The sequence below is a fragment of the Pristiophorus japonicus genome, chromosome 3 (assembly GCF_044704955.1).
Source record: "Pristiophorus japonicus isolate sPriJap1 chromosome 3, sPriJap1.hap1, whole genome shotgun sequence".
Lineage (NCBI taxonomy): Eukaryota > Metazoa > Chordata > Chondrichthyes > Pristiophoridae > Pristiophorus > Pristiophorus japonicus.
In genome coordinates, this window is record NC_091979.1 from 142045746 (window position 1) to 142065159 (window position 19414).

General features: G+C 46.0%; 1 protein-coding gene across 5 annotated transcripts in view; it reads left to right on the forward strand.

Moving 5' to 3' along the window:
• Positions 1-19414, forward strand: part of pms1 (PMS1 homolog 1, mismatch repair system component) — a 153156-nt gene that overhangs the window by 75127 nt on the left and 58615 nt on the right. For all 5 annotated transcript variants that reach the window (XM_070875861.1, XM_070875864.1, XM_070875865.1 and 2 more), the window contains one exon: positions 186-302. In XM_070875861.1, the coding sequence (XP_070731962.1) occupies positions 186-302 (117 nt within the window). The remainder of the gene's footprint in view (positions 1-185; positions 303-19414) is intronic.

Genomic DNA, 19414 nt, shown 5'->3' on the forward strand with positions numbered 1-19414 from the left:
TGCTGGGATAAACTTTGCATGGTTATATATTATACAGTATATATGTGTGTACAGTGAAACTAGTATATATGTTTAGTACAGAAAGCCTTTCTGGAGTCTTGTAATTAAATGAACCTGCATATGACTTGATCTAAACAAACCTAAATTTAGTAATAAGAATTTGATTCTCTGCCATCATATTTCAGGCAGTTGTATGGCAAAAGGCCAAGGTGTCGGATCACAAAATGGCCCTGTTAACAGTTCTGGGAACTGCTGTGATGGTCAGCATGGTACCTATACAACATCATGAGCAAGAACCTGAGGTCAGTATAAGGTTACACTGATTATGCTCGGGGAGAGGGGAAAAAAAAAATCAATGTTCAGCAATTTAATGCAATTAGTTTTCCCTATCAACAACTTTGCACAATGAGAGTCAATGTTATTGTAACTATTTAAAAATTTGATTCAGTAAGTAACATGGACATTTTCTTCAATATATTGATCTAATTAAAAAAAAAATGCATAAAGCAAATTTAAAAACTACTTAAAACTTTAGTATTTTGCTAATTGCCCTTTACTTGCAAATGTATTGTTTTTCATTATTGATGCTCCATGTACCTTGTACCTTTTTTTTAATTTTGGGAGGGAAATTTGTCCTGAACCGGTCAAGTGGTAATTTTCCAACTTTGCAATCCCCACCAGAAATGGATATCTGAGCTTCGGGCACACACTACTCACACTTTACAGACCCGATGGTCATAAAGTCATGGACAACGTATGCCCAAATTTTCTGGTGGGCAAGGTATCATGCCTTTCTATATTTCCAAATCTGCAATAGAATTTATATACTGCAGAAATAAACTTTGTTAAATGTGTAGGGTGTTATGTGTGTCCCGTGTCTCTATGACTCTCCCTTGAGCTGACCTGTGCTTTAAAACTCCCTGGTTCAGGTTCTTTCCCTTTGGGCGCCAGGAGCTTTTGCTAATAGTTCCTGCCTAGCCCGTCGATTAGCGGGTATGCCTAATGCGCAGCGTCCCCAGCGGGATTATTGTGTAACCCGACCGTGAGCGGATGCCACCCGGTTGGTTTTCCGAATTATGCCATGAACCACAAGCCCCCCATAGATTATAATTGACTCAGACAAAACAAAATGGTTTAGGTTGGTCAAAGATCGATTCCTTTTATTACACTCACACAAAACGACAACCCCTACTCCTCTCGCTTACAGCTTAAAGAGTAGATGACTGTGGACACTAGCTTAAAACCTGAGACTAAATACCCACCCTGTCGGTTACGCCAAACCAACCCCCTTCCCAGAATCTAAGCCTAGATAATGTAAACCCTTCTAACTAAACCCCTCTCCCGACTTGATCAGAACCCACACTTGGAAGCCTCCCCACACACACACACGTATTAGCCTGCATCTTGGACACTTGCAGTTCCTCAGCAGTCAAACACACTGGCAGTCTTGGGGATTTCCAGAGGTGTATACTGGATATAATTTCCAGCCCTTGTCATTGATTCACGCGATCCTGGGTCCATTCGACTCTGAAGACAAAACCGTGCCTAACAGAGGCATGCGGTGAGGCCTAGCGAGTTACGTTCAGGCGGTATGGCGAGATACTCACTTCGGGCGTTCCTGGAGAGTTGACGGACGCGTAGCCACACGGGGAACCCCGTTCCAGATGGTGGAGCAAAGTAAGCCACTGAATCCCCCAAAGTTCAGCATCTTTATAACCCATATAATACACAAAACTGGCTGGGTGATTCCTGGTTACCATGGTCGCAGAGATGCTAGTTGGTCTTCCTGGTGACGTCTCTGTCCTGGATTGGTCATCTCGATGGAAGCAATGGTAGGCCATTTCTGTAAATGAGCAGTTCTCGAAGTGCGAACTGTTTGTTGAGTTCTTGACTGCTCCTTCATTGAAAGAGTCCAGAGGTATTACATTTGGTCTGCAAACCTCATTGTCCATCCAGACATCCCGGCCCCATGGACAAAAGGTGTTTTTCCACAAATCACATAAAGTTCGAAATGAAATGACCTCTCTCTGCCTTTCATGACGTCAGCGTTGAGACTGGTCCCATGGCAACCCAAAAGACAAACAGCTCCTGCTATACTTCACAGAAATCAAAAATCAGTCCTTTTGAAGTCCAAACTCCATTTTGAGACGCAGCCCATGAGCATCTCCATTTTAGAAGGGTACAGATCCATTTTAAAAGTCCAAAAATCCTTCCGGCCCATACACACACTGATGTTGGCACCGGCCAAATCCTACAAATGCTATTATAAAGTGGAATTGGAGGTGTAGGCTGTAAAGTCCTTACTCTACAGCATAAAACCACACGAGGCACAATCTAGGGACAAGGTCACTCTGTGACCTTAACTCTTTATTCACAGGACTCCAAAGACGATGACCCTGCGTGGGACCTCCCTTTTTATACCTGTGTGATCAGGTAAAGAGTGACACCCTGTGGTCAAGGTGTGCATCTAGGTTAAGAGTATACAGTAATACAGTGGTGTTACATTGTGGTTACATACATGACATCACCTCCGCCCCTCCCCCCCCCCCCCGCCCCCAAAGTCTTATTGGGATCATAGGTTTAGTCTTTCAGGTGGTCTATGCTCTCTCGTGGAGCGCCGCAGTTGGAGGCTCTGGTTGTTGGACACTGACGTGAGTGTCTGTCACCTATGGTGATTCCGGCCTGTCCGGGCTGACCGCAGGGACTGTGCATTCTTCTGATTGCTCATGTTGCTCGTTCACTGGCGGTGTTGTGAGCTCCATCTCATGGTCTTCTTCAGGTTCCCCCGTGTTGAGGCTGAACCTTTTTTTCACTTGGTCCAGATGCTTACGGCATATCTGGCCATTGTTGAGTTTTACTATGATGACCCTATTCCCCTCTTTGTCAATTACAGTGCCCTCAAGCCATTTGGGCCCCATGGCGTGATTGAGGACGAATACAGGATCATTTATTTTTATACATCTCCCTCTCGAATTACGGTCATGGTACTCGTTTTGTGACTTGTGCTTGCCCTCAACTATGTCAGTCAGGACTGGGTGAATGAGGGACAACCAAGTTTTGAGTGTCCGTTTCATTAGTAGCTCTGCGGGTGGGACCCCCGTGAGCGAGTGCGGTCGGGATCTATAGGCCAGCAGGAGACGCAATAGGCGGCATTGTAGGGAGGGCCCTTGAATCCTGAGCATACCTTGCTTAATGATTTAGACCGCACGTTACGCCTGGCCATTGGAGGCCGGCTTGAATGGCACTGTCCTGACGTGGTTGATGCCATTGCCTGACATAAACTCTCATAATTCGTAGCTTGTGAAACATGGGCCATTATCACTAACCAGGATGTCCGGCAAGCCATGGGTTGCAAAGATCGCACGTAGGCTTTCCACGGTGGTGGATGACGTGCATGAATTCAGAATGATGTACTCGATCCATTTCGAGTATGCATCTACCATAATAAGGAACATCTTACCCTTGAACGGGCCCGTGTAGTCAACATGAATGTGTAACCATGCCTGGTGTGCCAGGACTACGGGCTGAGCGGGGCCTCCCTGGGGGCATTACCCAGCTGGGCACATGTCGTGCACCTGCGAACACAGTGTTCCAGGTCTGAATCAATTCCAGGTCACCAAACGTGTGACCGGGCAATGGCCTTCATCAGCACAATGCCTGGGTGCTCGCTGTGGAGTTTCCTGATGAATGCCTCCCAGCCCTTCTGGAGCATAACTAGCCGGCTGCCCCATAGTAGGCAGTCGGCTTGGATGGAGAGCTCATCCATCCGTCTGTGGAACGGCCTGACCTCCTCAGGGCATGCTCCATGTGCGGGTGCCCAATCCCCAGTCAGGACGCATTTCTTAATCAGGGATAGGAGGGGATCTCTGTTTGTCCAGATTTTGATCTGGCGGGCTGTGATGGGGGAGCCTGCGCTGTCAAAGGCATCGACAGCCATGACCATCTTGGTGCTTTGCTCCGCTGCCCCCTCAGTGGTGGCCAGTGGAAGCCTGCTGAGTGCGTCAGTGCAATTTTCAGTGCTGGGCCGGTGCCGGATGGAGTAGTCATAAGCAGCCAGCGTGAGAGCCCATCGCTGTATACGAGCTGATGCATTGGCATTGATAGCTTTGCTGTCTGACAGCAGGGATGTTATTGGCTTGTGGTCCGTATCTAATTCAAACTTCCTACCAAAGAGCTACTGATGCATTTTTTTTACACCATAGACACATGCAAGCGCTTTCTTCTCGACCATCCCATATCCCCGTTCTGCTTGAGAGAGGGACCGGAGGCAGAAGCCAAGGTTGTAGTTGACCCTCAGCATTGCCCTGCTGCAACACGCACCCAACCCCATAGGACGATGCATCACATGTCAGAACCAATTTTTTACAGAGGTCATACAGGGTCAACAGCTTGTTTGAACAAAGTAGGTTTTGTGCCCGATCAAAAGCCCATTTCTGACAGTCCCCCCAAAACCAATCGCAACCCTTACGCAGGAGCACCTGTAACGGCTCCAACAACGTGCTCAGGTTTGGCAGAAAGTTCCCGAAATAGTTCAACAGTCCCAGGAATGAACGCAACTCCGATGTGTTGCAGAGCCTGGGTGCTCGTCGAATCGCCTCTGTTTTTTGGATTCGGTGGGCCGAATCCCATCTGCAGCAACCCTTCTGCCCAGAAACTCAACCTCCAGGAGCGAAGAACACACCTTTAGCCTTCTTGAGTCGCAGGCCTACCTGGTCCAGTCGGCGTAGCACCTCCTCCAGGTTGTGGAGGTGTTCCTCGGTGTCTCGACCCGTGATGAGGATGTCGTCCTGGAATACGATTGTTCCAGGAATGGATTGAAGCAGGCTTTCCATGTTTCGTTGAAAAATCGCGGCCGCTGATCGAATGCGAAACGGGCACCTGTTATAAACGAACAGTCCCTTGTGCGTGGTGATGGTGGTCAGTAGTTTAGATTCATCGGCCAGTTCCTGGGTCATATAGGCTGAAGTGAGGTCCAACTTGGTGAACAGCTTGCCACCTGCCAGCGTGGCGAAGAGATCCTCCCCTCTCGGGAGCGGGTATTGATCTTGGTGGTGGCCTTGTCGTCGCCACAGATCCTGACAGAGCCATCTGCTTTTAGGACGGGAACGATGGGGCTCACCCAGTCGTTGAATTCAACAGGCGAGATGATGCCCTCTCTCAACAGCCGGTCCAATTTGCTCTCAATCTTTTCCCGCATCACAAATGGCACCGCTCTGGCTTTGTGGTGCACTGGCCTGGCATTCGGTGTGATGTGTATCACTACTTTAGTGCCTTTGAAAGTCCCGACGCCAGGTTGGAATAGTGAATCAAATTGTTGTAGGACTTGTGAGCACGAACTTCGCTCCACAGATGACATTGCGTGAACATCCCCCCCATTTCCAGTTCATCTCGGCTAACCAGCTCCTCCCCAACAGTGCGGGACCATTGCCCGGGACAATCCAGAGCGGCAGCCGATTCATTAACCTGTTGTGTGTGACAGCCAACATTGCACTGCCTAGCACCGGAATGATTTATTTAGTGTAAGTCCGTAATTGTGTCTCAATACGTGCTAATTTGGGTCGAGTGACTTTAAGTGGCCATAGCTTCTCAAATTGTTGAACGCCCATGAGTGACTGACTGGCCCCAGTGTCCAGCTCCATGCATACAGGGATACCGTTTAATAAAACCCTCATCATCATTGGTGGCGTTCTGGTGTATGAACTGTGAATATTCGCCACATGGACCCGCTGAACCTCAGCGTCCATCGATTCGCTCCAAAAGTCATCCTACCTCAAAGAATCCTCTTCTGGTCCATCCGCCTCATATATTAGTCTGGTAGCAGACTTCCTGCACATTCGAGTTAAGTGGCCACTGAAATTGCACTTCCTGCAGACAAACTGTTGAAATCTGCAAGATCTAGCTGAGTGCTTTCCCCCACACCTCCAGCATGAGTTAAAGTTTCCATTGTTGGGAACAAAGAGACTATGGCCAGGCATTCCGCGCAGACTGTCCCTTTGACTGCTCTTAAGTACCCTATTAATGGGTGTCAGTGGCCCCATCCCGGGCCGCATTGTCCACTGTGATGGCGTGAATGTCTGTTCAGCCTGCCATTGCCTCTGTTGAAGTCCTACTCTAGGGTCTATTGCTGCCTGGTGAGTGTCGGACTGCCCCTGTCTGCCTGCGGGGCTCTGAGTCGCATTGATGATGTTGACTCCCTGATCCATCGCTGCGTTAGAGGCAGAATTGCGCGCATGTATTATTTTCGTCTCTTCCTCCCCCGCCATGAAAGTTTGAGCCATCAACGCCGCCGCTTCCAAGGTCAAATCCTTGGTCTCAATTAATTTGCGGAAAATTCCTGCATGACCGATGCCCTCGATAAAGAAGTCCCTTAGCATCTCCCCCCTGCAGGCGTCTGTGAACTTGCAGAGGCTGGCCAAACACCGGAGGCCCGCTACGAAGTCCGGTATGCTCTGTCCTTCACGACGTCGGTGGGTGTAGAATCTGTGTCGGGCCATATGTATGCTTCTCGCCGGTTTGAGGTGCTCCCCGATCAATTTGCTAAGTTCTTCAAAGGTTTTGTCCGGCTGCTTATCGGGTGCTAGTAAATCCTTCATGAGCGCGTATGTCTTTGGTCCGCAGCTGGTCAAAAGATGAGCCCTTCGTTTGTCGACCGCTGCATCCCCCAGCCATTCTTTCGTAACGAACCTTTGCAGAAGCCTCTTGACAAAACCGTCCCAGTCTTCCCCAACACAGTACCGTTCCTCTGTGCTACCGGTGGCCATTCTCGTGGGCTGTGAATTCCCGTTTCTCATCGCCAATGTAAAACCCTTACTCTACAGCATGAAATCACACGAGGCACATTCTGGGGACAAGGTCACTCTGTGACCTTAACTCTTTATTCACAGGACTCCAAAGACGATGACCCTGCGTGGGACCTCCCTTTTAATACCTGTGTGCTCAGCTAAGGAGTGTCTCCCACAAGTTCACCCCTTGTGGTCAAGGAGTGCATCTAGGTTGAGAGTATACAGTAATAGTGGTGTTACATTGTGGTTACATACACTAGGCATTCAATATAGAATATAAATTTACTACAGTATTATTTTAAATAAACTAGCATGGTATTCCCTCTACGTGTTTGGTCCATCTGTGGCTCTCTGCCCTCTCAGCTGCTGCTCTCCAATAAATTTAGGGATTCCCATTTCAAGCTGTATTTCTGGATGCATTCCTACTCCTAAAATTAATGGTAAAGCCATTTCTTTGAAATAACTGTACCCTGACATAACTACTGTACTCAAGATTTGTGCAAGGTATTTAATGCTCAATATGTTCTTAAGAATATGGGCTGATTTGGTGAACAAAATAGTCATCTTGTGTGCTTCTTTTCAATGCTTCAAGTCCAGATAACAGTACGTAGAACTGTGGAGGGTACAAAATGATGTGCACACCGTTGAGAAGTGTTCTTTACACGTGGCCTGGAAATAGAAAAGAAGAATAGAAGAAAGCCTGAAATAAATAGAAACAGAAAAAACAAACTACTTTCTATAGAATTACAGAAATTTCAGCATAGAGACCTGAAACAATGTTAGCTCCATATCAGAGCTATTTATTTAAATCTCATTTCTCCATTCTTTCCTCATGCGCTTTAATATTTTTCCTTTAACTCCCTCTTAAATATCATGATTAATTTTGCTTCAATAGCCATGTGTGGTGATGCAGTTCATAATCGAATAACCGCTTGTTTGGAAACATTTATCCTAATCTCCCTTTTTTACATTTTTATTACTAATCCTTAATTTATGCTCCTTCTGATTCACCGACAGTTGGAAATAATCTTTCACTATTTACTTTCTCAAACCTTTTGAATACTTCTATTCCCCGCCCCCCACCCCCCACCTCCCACCTTCTCTGCTCTAATGAATGAAGTCTTAGAACTGGATTTTACCAACCTTGGCGGTTCATGGCAGGTAATGTCATTGGAAGGTCCTGGCCTTGCTGCCGGCACCAGCCCGCTGTCTAAAATTATTTTCTCCTGATTGGGCCTGCGCGTTTCCCAGCCAATTGAAAGAAGTGGGTCTGATGATGTCATTTGATGACACGTAATCAGCCGATTTCCTTAAAGGGGCCATGCGCAAATTAAGTTTGACGGTTGTGCTTATGGAGGGAGTCACAGAACGCAGGGAAGGTCTCTCTCCCTCCAATGGGTGGTAGAGACCGCCCCAGGAGACCGACGTAGCCTAGTTGTACATTGCACAGGAGGACACAAGCTGGGATGTCGTCAGGAGGACCAGGCTGCAGTGGTACAAACCTTTCAATGATCACAGTCGATAACAAAACATTACTGCAAAGCCACACTCAACCTCATCCTGCTGTGCCATTCATCACATCCCCATCACTCTGCCTTCCCTACCCTACTCCTGCACATCCTTACTCAAACCAACTTACCTTGCACCTCCACCCATCATTTTCCCACCTCACTAGCCACTCCTCACACTCACCCTCATCCTAGTCTAATCATACCAACTAATAACACACTTCGGTGTTTTATGTAAAGTTTCTGATAATGTGGTATCAAACATTGAAACCTTTATTTTGAACACTTTGCGTTCTTGTACAGGTATGTGTGCACCTTTGGAAGTGGCTTAGTGAGTTGCAGTGAATGGTGAGACATAACGGTATCCCCCACAATGGCGATGAGTGTGAAAGGAATGCCTTAGGCATTGTAGGGGTGCTTTATGGTGTTGGTGTGGGGTGATGCCAACCTAGTGCATCATGTGGTAGCCAGGGTGTGCAGCATCGAGTGAAGTAAATCGGGCCATGCTGAGGCCAACCCTGGCATCCTAGGCAGCAATGTGGTCAGCTGTTGATGCCCTGTGTCCTGTGCAGCATCAGTTGATTGCAAAGAAGATTGGTGTTGTTTTTGGTGCTGCTGGTGTGCCTGGTGCTGTTGGTGGTGGGGCTGATCGTAGTGGGATTCTGAGGACCAAGGCGAGATAGTTTCACGGGCACTGATGTTGATGTAATAGATGGCAGGTGAACTTGAGATGACAGAAGCGATCTGTCATTGACGAGAGAGGTTGTTCCAATGAGGTGATACTGGATAGAGAGATTACTCCAAAGACTTGCAACATGCATAAAGCTCAATCTGTCTTCCAAATACAATAAGCAAGCTTCTGAGCTTGGAAAGTGAAAAGCTGTGAGATGGCAGCTTTTATAACATATTTGCATCTGTCAAGTAATGAGTTGATTCCATGGTCTTTCAACTCCTGACGTGCTTACCTGATGTGATCCCCAAGCAGTGCAGACCCTGTGGGCGACCTGGTAAACTCTGAAGATAAGTTCAAAATGGTTCTTAATGGACTGTTAACACGGTCATAATGACCTGAAATGCCTCCCCCACCACTGCATGTTGGATCTGCTCAGCGTTGGCAGACCTGACATTTGGAAAAGGCGCATGGCGGCGGGGTCCCGACATGTTATCAAAAAATATATATTTTCCCATCCGACCTGCCACTCATCGTGTCCGCTGACCCCCTGATCAATCCCCATCTTTGTTTTTCAAGTCTCTCGTCATAATTACCCTTGGTACCCAGCTGTATCTATGTTGCAATTTATGTGAGGCTCCAATGTAATTTCTGTAATGGGGTGCACACAATGCTCCAACTATGTCTTAACCAATATTTTGTACAGGTTTGTCAGTACCTCCTTGCTTTTGTGTTTGATGCTCCTATATATAAACCCCAGATTCCCATTTATGATGTTTTCCAGCTGCAGTCCGGCTCTTTAAAGATCTGTGCATCTGTACTGCTAGATCTGTCTATTCTTAATGCCCTATTGAAAATTTTACTATTTAGGTTATATTTCCATTTTCTGTCTTTTCACCATAATATGCAGATGACACTAAGCTGGGTGGCGGTGTGAGCTGTGAGGAAGATGCTAAGAGGCTGCAGGGTGACTTGGACAGGTTAGGTGTGTGGGCAAATGCATGGCAGATGCAGTATAATGTGGATAAATGTGAGGTTATCCACTTTGGTGACAAAAACAGGAAGACCGAATATTATCTGAATGGTGACAGATTAGTAAAAGGGGAGGTGCAACGAGACCTGGGTGTCATGGTACATCAGTCATTGAAGGTTGGTGTGCAGGTACAGCAGGCGGTGAAGAAGTCAAATGGCATGTTGGCCTTCATAGCTAGGGGATTTGAGTATAGGAGCAGGGAGGTCTTACTGCAGTTGTACAGAGCCTTAGTGAGGCCACACGTAGAATATCGTGTTCAGTTTTGGTCTCCTAATCTGAGGAAGGACGTTCTTACTATTGAGGGTTCACCAGACTGATTTTCAGGATGGCAGGACTAACATATGAGGAGAGACTGGATCAACTGGGCTTGTATCCACTGGAGTTTAGAAGAATAAGAGGAGATCTCATAGAAACATATAAAATTCTGACTGGATTGGACAGCTTAGATGCAGGAAGAATGTTCCCGTTGCTGGGGAGTTCCGGAACCAGGGGTCACAGTTTAAGAATAGGGGTAAGCCATTTAGGACCGAGATGAGGAGAAACTTTTTCACTCAGAGAGTGGCTAACCTGTGGAATTCTCTACCGCAGAAAGTTGTTGAGGCTAGTTCATTAGATATATTCAAAAGGGAGTTAGATATGGCCCTTACAGCCAAAGGGATCAAGGGGTGTGAAGAGAAAGCAGGAAAGGGGTACTGAGGTTGAATGATCAGCCATGATCTTATTGAATGGCGGTACAGGCTCGAAGGGCCGAATGGCCTACTCCTGCACCTATTTTCTATGTTTCTATATGTTATTTCATACTTACATATTTTGAACTAAATTTGCCTCGCACCTGTCCAATTCCCTAACTTGTCTATGTCTTCCTGCAGCTTTCTGCTCAGTTTGTCATGCCATTAATTTGATGTCATTAGCAAATTTTGATATTTACCCCTCCATGCCCATGTTGAAAACAGGTTATTTATATGCAAACAAGAGATCCCAAACTTAAATTCAGAGAGCACATAACATTTTGCCAATACAAGAAATATTCATTTACTTCTATGCTACCATTTTAGTTTTAAAATAATACCTGAACTGTAACTTTGCAACAAGTCTCTCATTTGACAAATGCTTTTGAAAAGCCCAAATAAATCACATTCAGTGCATTCCATTTGTCTATCTATTCAGTAATTTCCTTGAAGAATTTGATTAGATTAGTTAAGCATGACCTGTGCTTGAGTAATGTTGCATTTTTTTTTGACCAGTAGTATTTTCTTATGATCTCCAGCAGTTTTCCTTCTTCCAAGGTGAGACTAACTGTTCTATCGTTACCTTGCTAATCCATGTCCCCTTTTTTTGAACAGTGGTGTTACACGTACAAACCTCTAGTTGTTTAGTATAATTGATGTTTCCCAAGAAATGTGGTAATTTGTGGTTAGTGCCTCTGTTATTTCATCACAAATCTCCTTAAGTATCCTGGCCTACCCGGACCTGGTGAATTATCAATTCCAAGTACCTTTATTATTTATGATATTTATATCCATTAATGATTCTTTCATCTTTTTATGTCTAATTTAAATACATTGCAATTTTCTTTTGTAAAGTATTTATTTTCTGTTGTATTTTGCCTCGTGCTAACCCCTTGTAAGTGTTACCTTTGCCATCAAAGGAGACAAGTCAAAATATGTCCCCATATTGCTGTAGCTCAGAGATAGGCTTCCTTTAGCAGCTACTGTGGAACAACATCCTTTCTGCTCTTCAGCACTTTTGAAACGAAAATGTTCAGTATCCAGCTAGCATCAAACTTTCGAGTCAGAGATCCCTAGGATCGAAAAGGATGTCAAGTTGACTACCAGCTGATAGGATTTCTCAATTCTGCATCACAGTATCTTATCATTGTTATTGGTTTTCGTCGCATCAAATGCTGCACATGAGGTTTGGAGAACAAAACATAGTCCTTTGTTTAATCGTGAGTTGGAATGGAAAGCTCTGCATTGTTACTGAACACCCATAGCTGGTTAAAAATTCATACTTCTTAAAACTACAACAATTCTAATTTTCTACTGTTCGTTGTCGTCTAATACGGTGATGTCATTAAACCATTTTGTTTGAATTTATAAAAACGAATAAGCTTTTAGATGCAGAGAAAAACACACAATTTCAAATTAAACTTAAAAAAAAAGTTAGACTTTTAAAAATATATTTAACAGTTTAAAAAAAACCAACAGCAGACACCCTACAGGGATGATCGATGTGTGACGTACAGCATTATTCTGGTAAAAATTTCATTATGACAGGTTTATAGGGGTTTCTTGGGATTGTGGACCTTGTCAAGGGCAAGTACCCTCTGAATTAAGAAAACAATTGTTTCTATGGCGTAGGAAACTTTTTTAAACATCTTCCCTGTTTCCTATAATATATTTATAGCTTAAAGCAGCTCTGTAAGAAATAGGAGCAGGAGCAGGCCGTTTGACCCCTTGAGCCTGCTCCACCATTTAATAAGATCATGGCTGATCTGATCATGGATTCAATTCCACTTCCCTGCCCACTCCCCATAACCTTTTATTCCCTTATCGCTCAAAAATCTGACAATCTCCGCCTTAAATATATTCAATGACCCAGCCTCCGTAGCTCTCTGGGGCAAAGAATTCCATAGATTTACAACCCTCTGAGAGAAGAAATTCCTCCTCATCTCAGTTTTTAATGGGCGGCCCCTTATTCTAAGACTATGGGTCCAACATTGCCCAACCCCTTTTTTCAGCACGCCGACTTTGCGCGCTGGAATAAAAGGGGGCCCATCCTGGCTGCTCTTCGGAGTCCCCGGAGTCGTGGCGTGGTGTGGAGACTGAAGGTGGGGGGAGGGGCGGAGAAACAGGCCAGCACAGAAAGCGCTGCCGGCATCTGCACGCATGCTCAGTGAGGGCTGCGTGCATGCTCCTGCCCTCCCAGTGCGTCCTGTGGGCTATGAGCAGGACCTGATGCTCGCAGCCCCTATCCCAGGCCGAAGGGACACCCGATCTCACCGCACCCTATCCCCGGCCAAGTGGCCTCCTGCACCGGCCGGCCGGCCCGCTGAGTTTCCAGGCGAGGTAGGACTTTGTTTTTATTTTTTATTTAGTGGCTGTGCTTGTGTGGCTGTGCTTGAGATTTTTGATTAGAATTAAAATTCAGCCTGAATATGTTTACTACCTTTATAAAGTAGAACTCAAACTGGTTTGTTGTTTGCCCCTCAGTTGGAGAAGGAGAGTTTTAGGGGGGGGAAGAGGAGGAGAGTTTTAGGGGGGGAGGAGGAGGAGAGTTTTTTTTTTGGGGGGGAGGAGGAGGAGAGTTTTTTTTGGGGGGGAGGAGGAGGAGGAGATTTTTTTGGGGGGAGGAGGAGGAGGAGAGTTTTGGGGGGGGAGGAGGAGGAGAGTTTTTGGGGGGGGGGAGGAGGAGGAGAGTTTTGGGGGGGAGGAGGAAGAAAGTTTTGGGGGGGGGAGGAGGAAGAGAGTTTTGGGGGGGGAAGGAGGAGGAGAGTTTTTGGGGGGGAGGAGGAAGAGAGTTTTGGGGGGGAAGGAGGAGGAGAGTTTTTGGGGGGGAAGGAGGAAGAGAGTTTTTGGGGGGGGAAGGAGGAGGAGAGTTTTTGGGGGGGAAGGAGGAGGAGAGTTTTGAGGAGGTGGGGGAGGAGGAGAGTTTTGAGGAGGTGGGGGAGGAGAGTTTTGAAGAGGTGGGCGGGAGGAGGAGAGTTTTGAGGAGGTGGAGGGAGGAGGAGAGTTTTGAGGAGGTGGAGGGAGGAAGAGAGTTTTGAGGAGGTAGGGGGAGGAGGAGAGTTTTGGGGGGGAAGAGGAGGAGGAGAGTTTTGGGGAGGAGGAGGAGAGTTTTGAGGAGGTGGGGGGTGGAGGAGAGTTTTGAGGAGGTGGAGGGAGGAGGAGAGTTTTGAGGAGATGGAGGGAGGAGGAGAGTTTTGAGGAGGTGGAGGGAGGAGGAGAGTTTTGAGGAGGTAGGGGGAGGAGGAGAGTTTTGGGAGGGGGGAGGAGGAGAGTTTTGGGAGGAGGGAGGAGGAGAGTTTTGGGAGGGGGGAGGAGGAGGAGAGTTTTGGGGGGGAAGAGGAGGAGGAGAGTTTTGGGGAGGAGGAGGAGAGTTTTGAGGAGGTGGGGGGAGGAGGAGAGTTTTGAGGAGGTGGGCGGGAGAAGGAGAGTTTTGAGGAGATGGAGGGAGGAGGAGAGTTTTGAGGAGGTGGAGGGAGGAGGAGAGTTTTGAGGAGGTAGGGGGAGGAGGAGAGTTTTGGGAGGGGGGAGGAGGAGAGTTTTGGGAGGGGGGAGGAGGAGAGTTTTGGGAGGGGGGAGGAGGAGGAGAGTTTTGGGGGGAAGAGGAGGAGGAGAGTTTTGGGGAGGAGGAGGAGAGTTTTGAGGAGGTGGGGGGAGGAGGAGAGTTTTGAGGAGGTGGAGGGAAGAGGAGAGTTTTGAGGAGGTAGGGGGAGGAGGAGAGTTTTGGGAGGGGGGAGGAGGAGAGTTTTGGGAGGAGGGAGGAGGAGAGTTTTGGGAGGGGGGAGGAGGAGGAGAGTTTTGGGGGGGAAGAGGAGGAGGAGAGTTTTGGGGAGGAGGAGGAGGAGAGTTTTGAGGAGGTGGGGGGAGGAGGAGAGTTTTGAGGAGGTGGGCGGGAGGAGGAGAGTTTTGAGGAGATGGAGGGAGGAGGAGAGTTTTGAGGAGGTGGAGGGAGGAGGAGAGTTTTGAGGAGGTAGGGGGAGGAGGAGAGTTTTGGGAGGGGGGAGGAGGAGAGTTTTGGGAGGGGGGAGGAGGAGAGTTTTGGGAGGGGGGAGGAGGAGGAGGAGAGTTTTGGGGGGGAAGAGGAGGAGGAGAGTTTTGGGGAGGAGGAGGAGAGTTTTGAGGAGGTGGGGGGAGGAGGAGAGTTTTGAGGAGGTGGGGGGAGGGGGGAGGAGGAGGAGAGTTTTTGGGGGGGCGGTGGTTAGAGATGAGACTTCCAGACCCTCGAGCTGTGATTCCTCCGGTCGCTCGACGACCCCCGACCCCCCCCCCCCCCCCACCGCCCCGCGATACTTCCAGACCCAGGAGCTGTGATTCCTCCGGTCGCACAGCGGGCCTCCCCCCCCACAGCCGTGAGACGCCCAGGCCCAGCAGCTGTGACTTCTCCGGTGCGCATCTTCCCTCCCCTATCCCAGGCCGAATGGCCTCACGCACAGGCCAGCCCGCTGCCTTTCCCGGGCTGACTTTAAAGATAAGATAGGATTTACTTATTTTTTAATTGTATTTTAATGGTTTCCTTAATGTTTGGTGCTTGGTTGTTGAGGTCCTCAACAGTTCCCTTCCCTCCCCTATCCCTGTCCTATTGTGCACTGCTTTTTCTTCACTGCCCACAAGGTTTTTCAGAGATGGCCACATACGCTGACCGAAGTGCATTTGGAGTAAGTTTTTGCTGGCCAAAGTGACATACATGTCCAAAACTGTCGTAAGTGTCTGGGAATGCCCCCTTTTGAAAAAAAAACTGACCTCAAAAAAAATCATACCTAACTGACTTACTCTGGAGCAAATTTTGGGGGGAAAACGGCATTTTTTAACTTACGCCAGAAAAACAACTTACTCCTAGAAAATTGATGCAAGTCATGGCCAAAATTGGGCCCTATGTCCCCTAGTTTTAGTTTCCCCTATGAGTGGAAATATCCTCACTACATCCACCTTGTCAAGCCCCATCATTATCATATGTTTCGATAAGATCATCTCTCATTCTTCTGAACTCCAATGAGTATCGGCCCAACCTACTTAACCTATCTTCATGTCAAACCCCTCATCTCCGGAATCAACCTAGTGAACCTTCTCTGAACAGCCTCCAATGCAAGTATATTCTTCCTTAAAAACAGAGACTAAAACTGTACGCAGTATTCAAGGTGTGGTCTCACCAATACCCTGTACAGCTGTAGCAGAACTTCTCTGCTTTTATACTCTATCCCCTTGCAATAAAGGCCAACATTCTATTTGCCTTCCGGATTACGTGCTGTACCTGTAACTTTTTGTGCTTCATGCTCAAGGACCCCAAGATCCCTCTGTACTGCAGCACTTTGCAATTTTTCTCCATTTAAATTATAATTTGGTTTTCTATTTTTTTTTCTGCCAAAGTGGATAACCTCACATTTTCCCACATTGTATTCCATCTGCCAAATTTTTGCCCATTCACTTAGCCTGTCTATATCTCTCTGCAGATTTTTTCTATCCTCTTTACAATTTGCTTTCCCATCCATCTTTGTATCATCAGCAAACTTGGCTGTGTTACACTCGGTCCCTTCATCCAAGTCATTAATATAGATTGTAAATAGTTGAGGCCCCAGTTGTGGCACCCCACTAGTTACTGTTTGCCAACCAGAATATGACCCGTTTATCCCGACTCTCTGTTTTCTGTTAGTTAGCCAATCCTCTATCCATGCTAATATATTACCCCCAACCCTGTGAGCTTTTATCTTGTGCAGTAACCTTTTATATGGCACCTTATCGAATGATTTCTGGAAATCCAAATACAGCACACCCACTGGATCCCCTTATCCACCATCCTCGTTACATCCTCAAAGAACTCCAGTAAATTTGTCAAACATGATTTCCCTTTCATAAATCCATGCTGACTCTGCTTGATTGAATTATGCTTTTCCAAATGTCCTACTACTGCTTTCTTAATAATGAACTCCAGCATTTTCACAATGACCGATGTTAGGCTGACCGGTCTATAATTTCCTGCTTTATGTCTGCCTTCGTTTTTAAGTAGGGGTGTTACATTTGTGGTTTTCTAATCCGCTGGGACCTCCCCAGAATCCAGGGAATTTTGGTAGATTACAACCAATGCATCCACTATCTCTGTAGCCACTTCTTTTAGGACCCTAGGATGCAAGCCATTGGGTCCAGGGGACTTGTCCATCTTTAGTCCCATTATTTTACCGAGTACTACTTCTTTAGTGATTGTATTAAGTTCCTCCCTCCCTCTAGCCCCTTGATTATCCACTATTGGAATGTTTTTAGTGTCTTCTACTGTGAAGACCGATGCAAAATATTTGTTCAAAGTCTCTGCCATTTTCCTGTTCCCCATTATTAATTCCCCAGTCTCATCCTCTAGGGGACCAACATTTACTTTAGCCACTCTTTCCTTTTTATGTGCCTGTCGAAACTCTTACTATCTGTTTTTATATTTCGATACTTTCATAATCTATCTTCCCTCTCTATTATTTTTTTATTTGTTCTTTGCTGGCTTTTAAAAGTTTCCCAATCCTCTGTCCCCCCACTAGTCTTGGCCACATTGTATGCCCTTGTTTTCAATTTGATACCATTCCTTATTTCCTTAGTTAGCCACGGATGGTTATCTCTTCTCTGACAGTCTTTCCTTCTCATTGGATATATTTTTGTTGAGAGTTATGAAATATCTCCTTAAATGTCTGCCACTGCTCATCAACTGTCCCAATTTATTTTCCTAGTCCACTTTAGCCAACTCTGCCTTCATACCTTTGTAGTTTCCTGCATTTAAGCTTAGGACACTGGTTTAAGATCCAACTTTCTCATTCTCCAACTGAATTTGAAATTCAACCATGTTATGGTCACTCATTCCTAGAGGATCCTTTACTAGGAGATTGTTTATTAATCCTGTCTGATTACACAGTACCAGATCTAAGATAGCCTGCTCCCTGGTTGGTTCCGCAATGTACTGTTCAAGGAAACTATCCCGGAAACACTCTATGAACTCTTCCTCAGGGCTACCCTGGCCAATTTGCTTTGTCCAATCAATATGTAGCTTAAATTCACCCATGATTATATCTGTTCCTTTTTTACCTGCCTCCATTATTTCTTGATTTATACTCTGTCCAATAGTGTAGCCACTGTTAGGGGGCCTATAGACTACGACCACTAGTGACTTTTTCCCCTTATTATTCCTTATCGCCACTCAAACTGATTCAACATCTTGATCTTCTGAGTCAATATCATTTCTCACTAACACACTGATCTCATCCTTTATTAACAGAGCTCCCGCACCTCCATTTCCTTTCTGTCTGTCCTTCTGAATTGTCAAAAAACCCTGAATATTTAGTTCCCAGCCTTAGTCACCTTGCAACCACGTCTCTGTAATGGCTATCAGATCATACCCATTTGTATCTGTTTGTGCCGTCAACTCATCTATTTTGTTATGAATGCTGCGTGCATTCAGATAAAGAGCTTTAAATGTTGTTTTTTTAACCATTTTTTTTCCTGCTTTGACCCCACTTTCTGATTCACTTTGATGTTTATATATTCTGTTCCTTCCTGTCATGCTCTGGTTTTCATTTCCCCCGGTGCTACCCTGCTCTATTGCCCTCTCATTCTTTGACTTTTGACATTTTTGCTCACCTGAACCCTCCCTCTACCCACCCCCCACTAATTAGTTTAAAGCCCTCTCTATAGCCCTAGTTATTCGATTCGCCAGGACCCTAGTCCCAGCACGGTCTAAGTGGAGCCCATCCCAGACAGAACTGCTCCCTCTTACACCAGTACTGGTGCCAGTGTCCCACGAACCAAAATGCATTTCTCCCACTGTCACTGCCAAAATCAAATTAAAACTTCTTGTAAGACCAGAATTTAATTTTGTGATCTTCCCTGTTACAACTTAAAGTTGAAATTATTTCATAATCATTTATAAAAATTAGAAAAGCTGTTGGCCCACATTTTGCAGTAAGAATATCAGTGAAGCTATCAGTGCTCACCATTATTATGGATTAAATTGGACAGCAACTTCTAGAGTAGGCATATGCGCAGTTAAACGCTTTTCCACACGCTTCGCTACACCAGTACCTCACCGAGAGACTCCGCATTAAAAAAACATGAAGGGTGTGAAATTGTGCTACTTACCCACTAGATATCCACTAAAGACACCAGAAAAAAGTTGGGGCTTGTCCAAACAATCTCTCCGGCACTGAAAATTTACTTTTGCAAGTATGGAGTCTCATTCCTTCAGATTTTAAATATTGTTGGAGATTCTAAAACAATTAAAATAACACATTTTTTGTCTTCTTTATCTCACTCTCTTAATCACATCTTTCTTTCCCCCTCTTTCACTTTCTGTGCATGATTTTACTTTGAATTAAATATTCTAACTTACACTTCCTGATTTAGACGCCGTGTGCCTCAGTAAGGATTCTTCAATCTAATTGGTTGAAGAGCCATGCTGTTGTTTGGCCTGTTCACACAAGTCCCAGATCCCCTGTAGAGGGCACTGCGTTGTTTTGGACTCCCAATGACTGCAGGTTGCCACACAAAAGCTCACTAAAAGCTGCAAGCGTAATGAACGCTGAGTGCCGTTTGTTTGCCGCTGATTGCAAAATCTGGGCCATTGTGTTAGAAGCTGCTTATGTTTGTTGAGATTGTGAGATGGCTGTTGCTGGAAGCTTTTACAGCAAGAGGTTTAATAAAATTGTTCATGAAGCTGCAGCTTCAACCCCTCA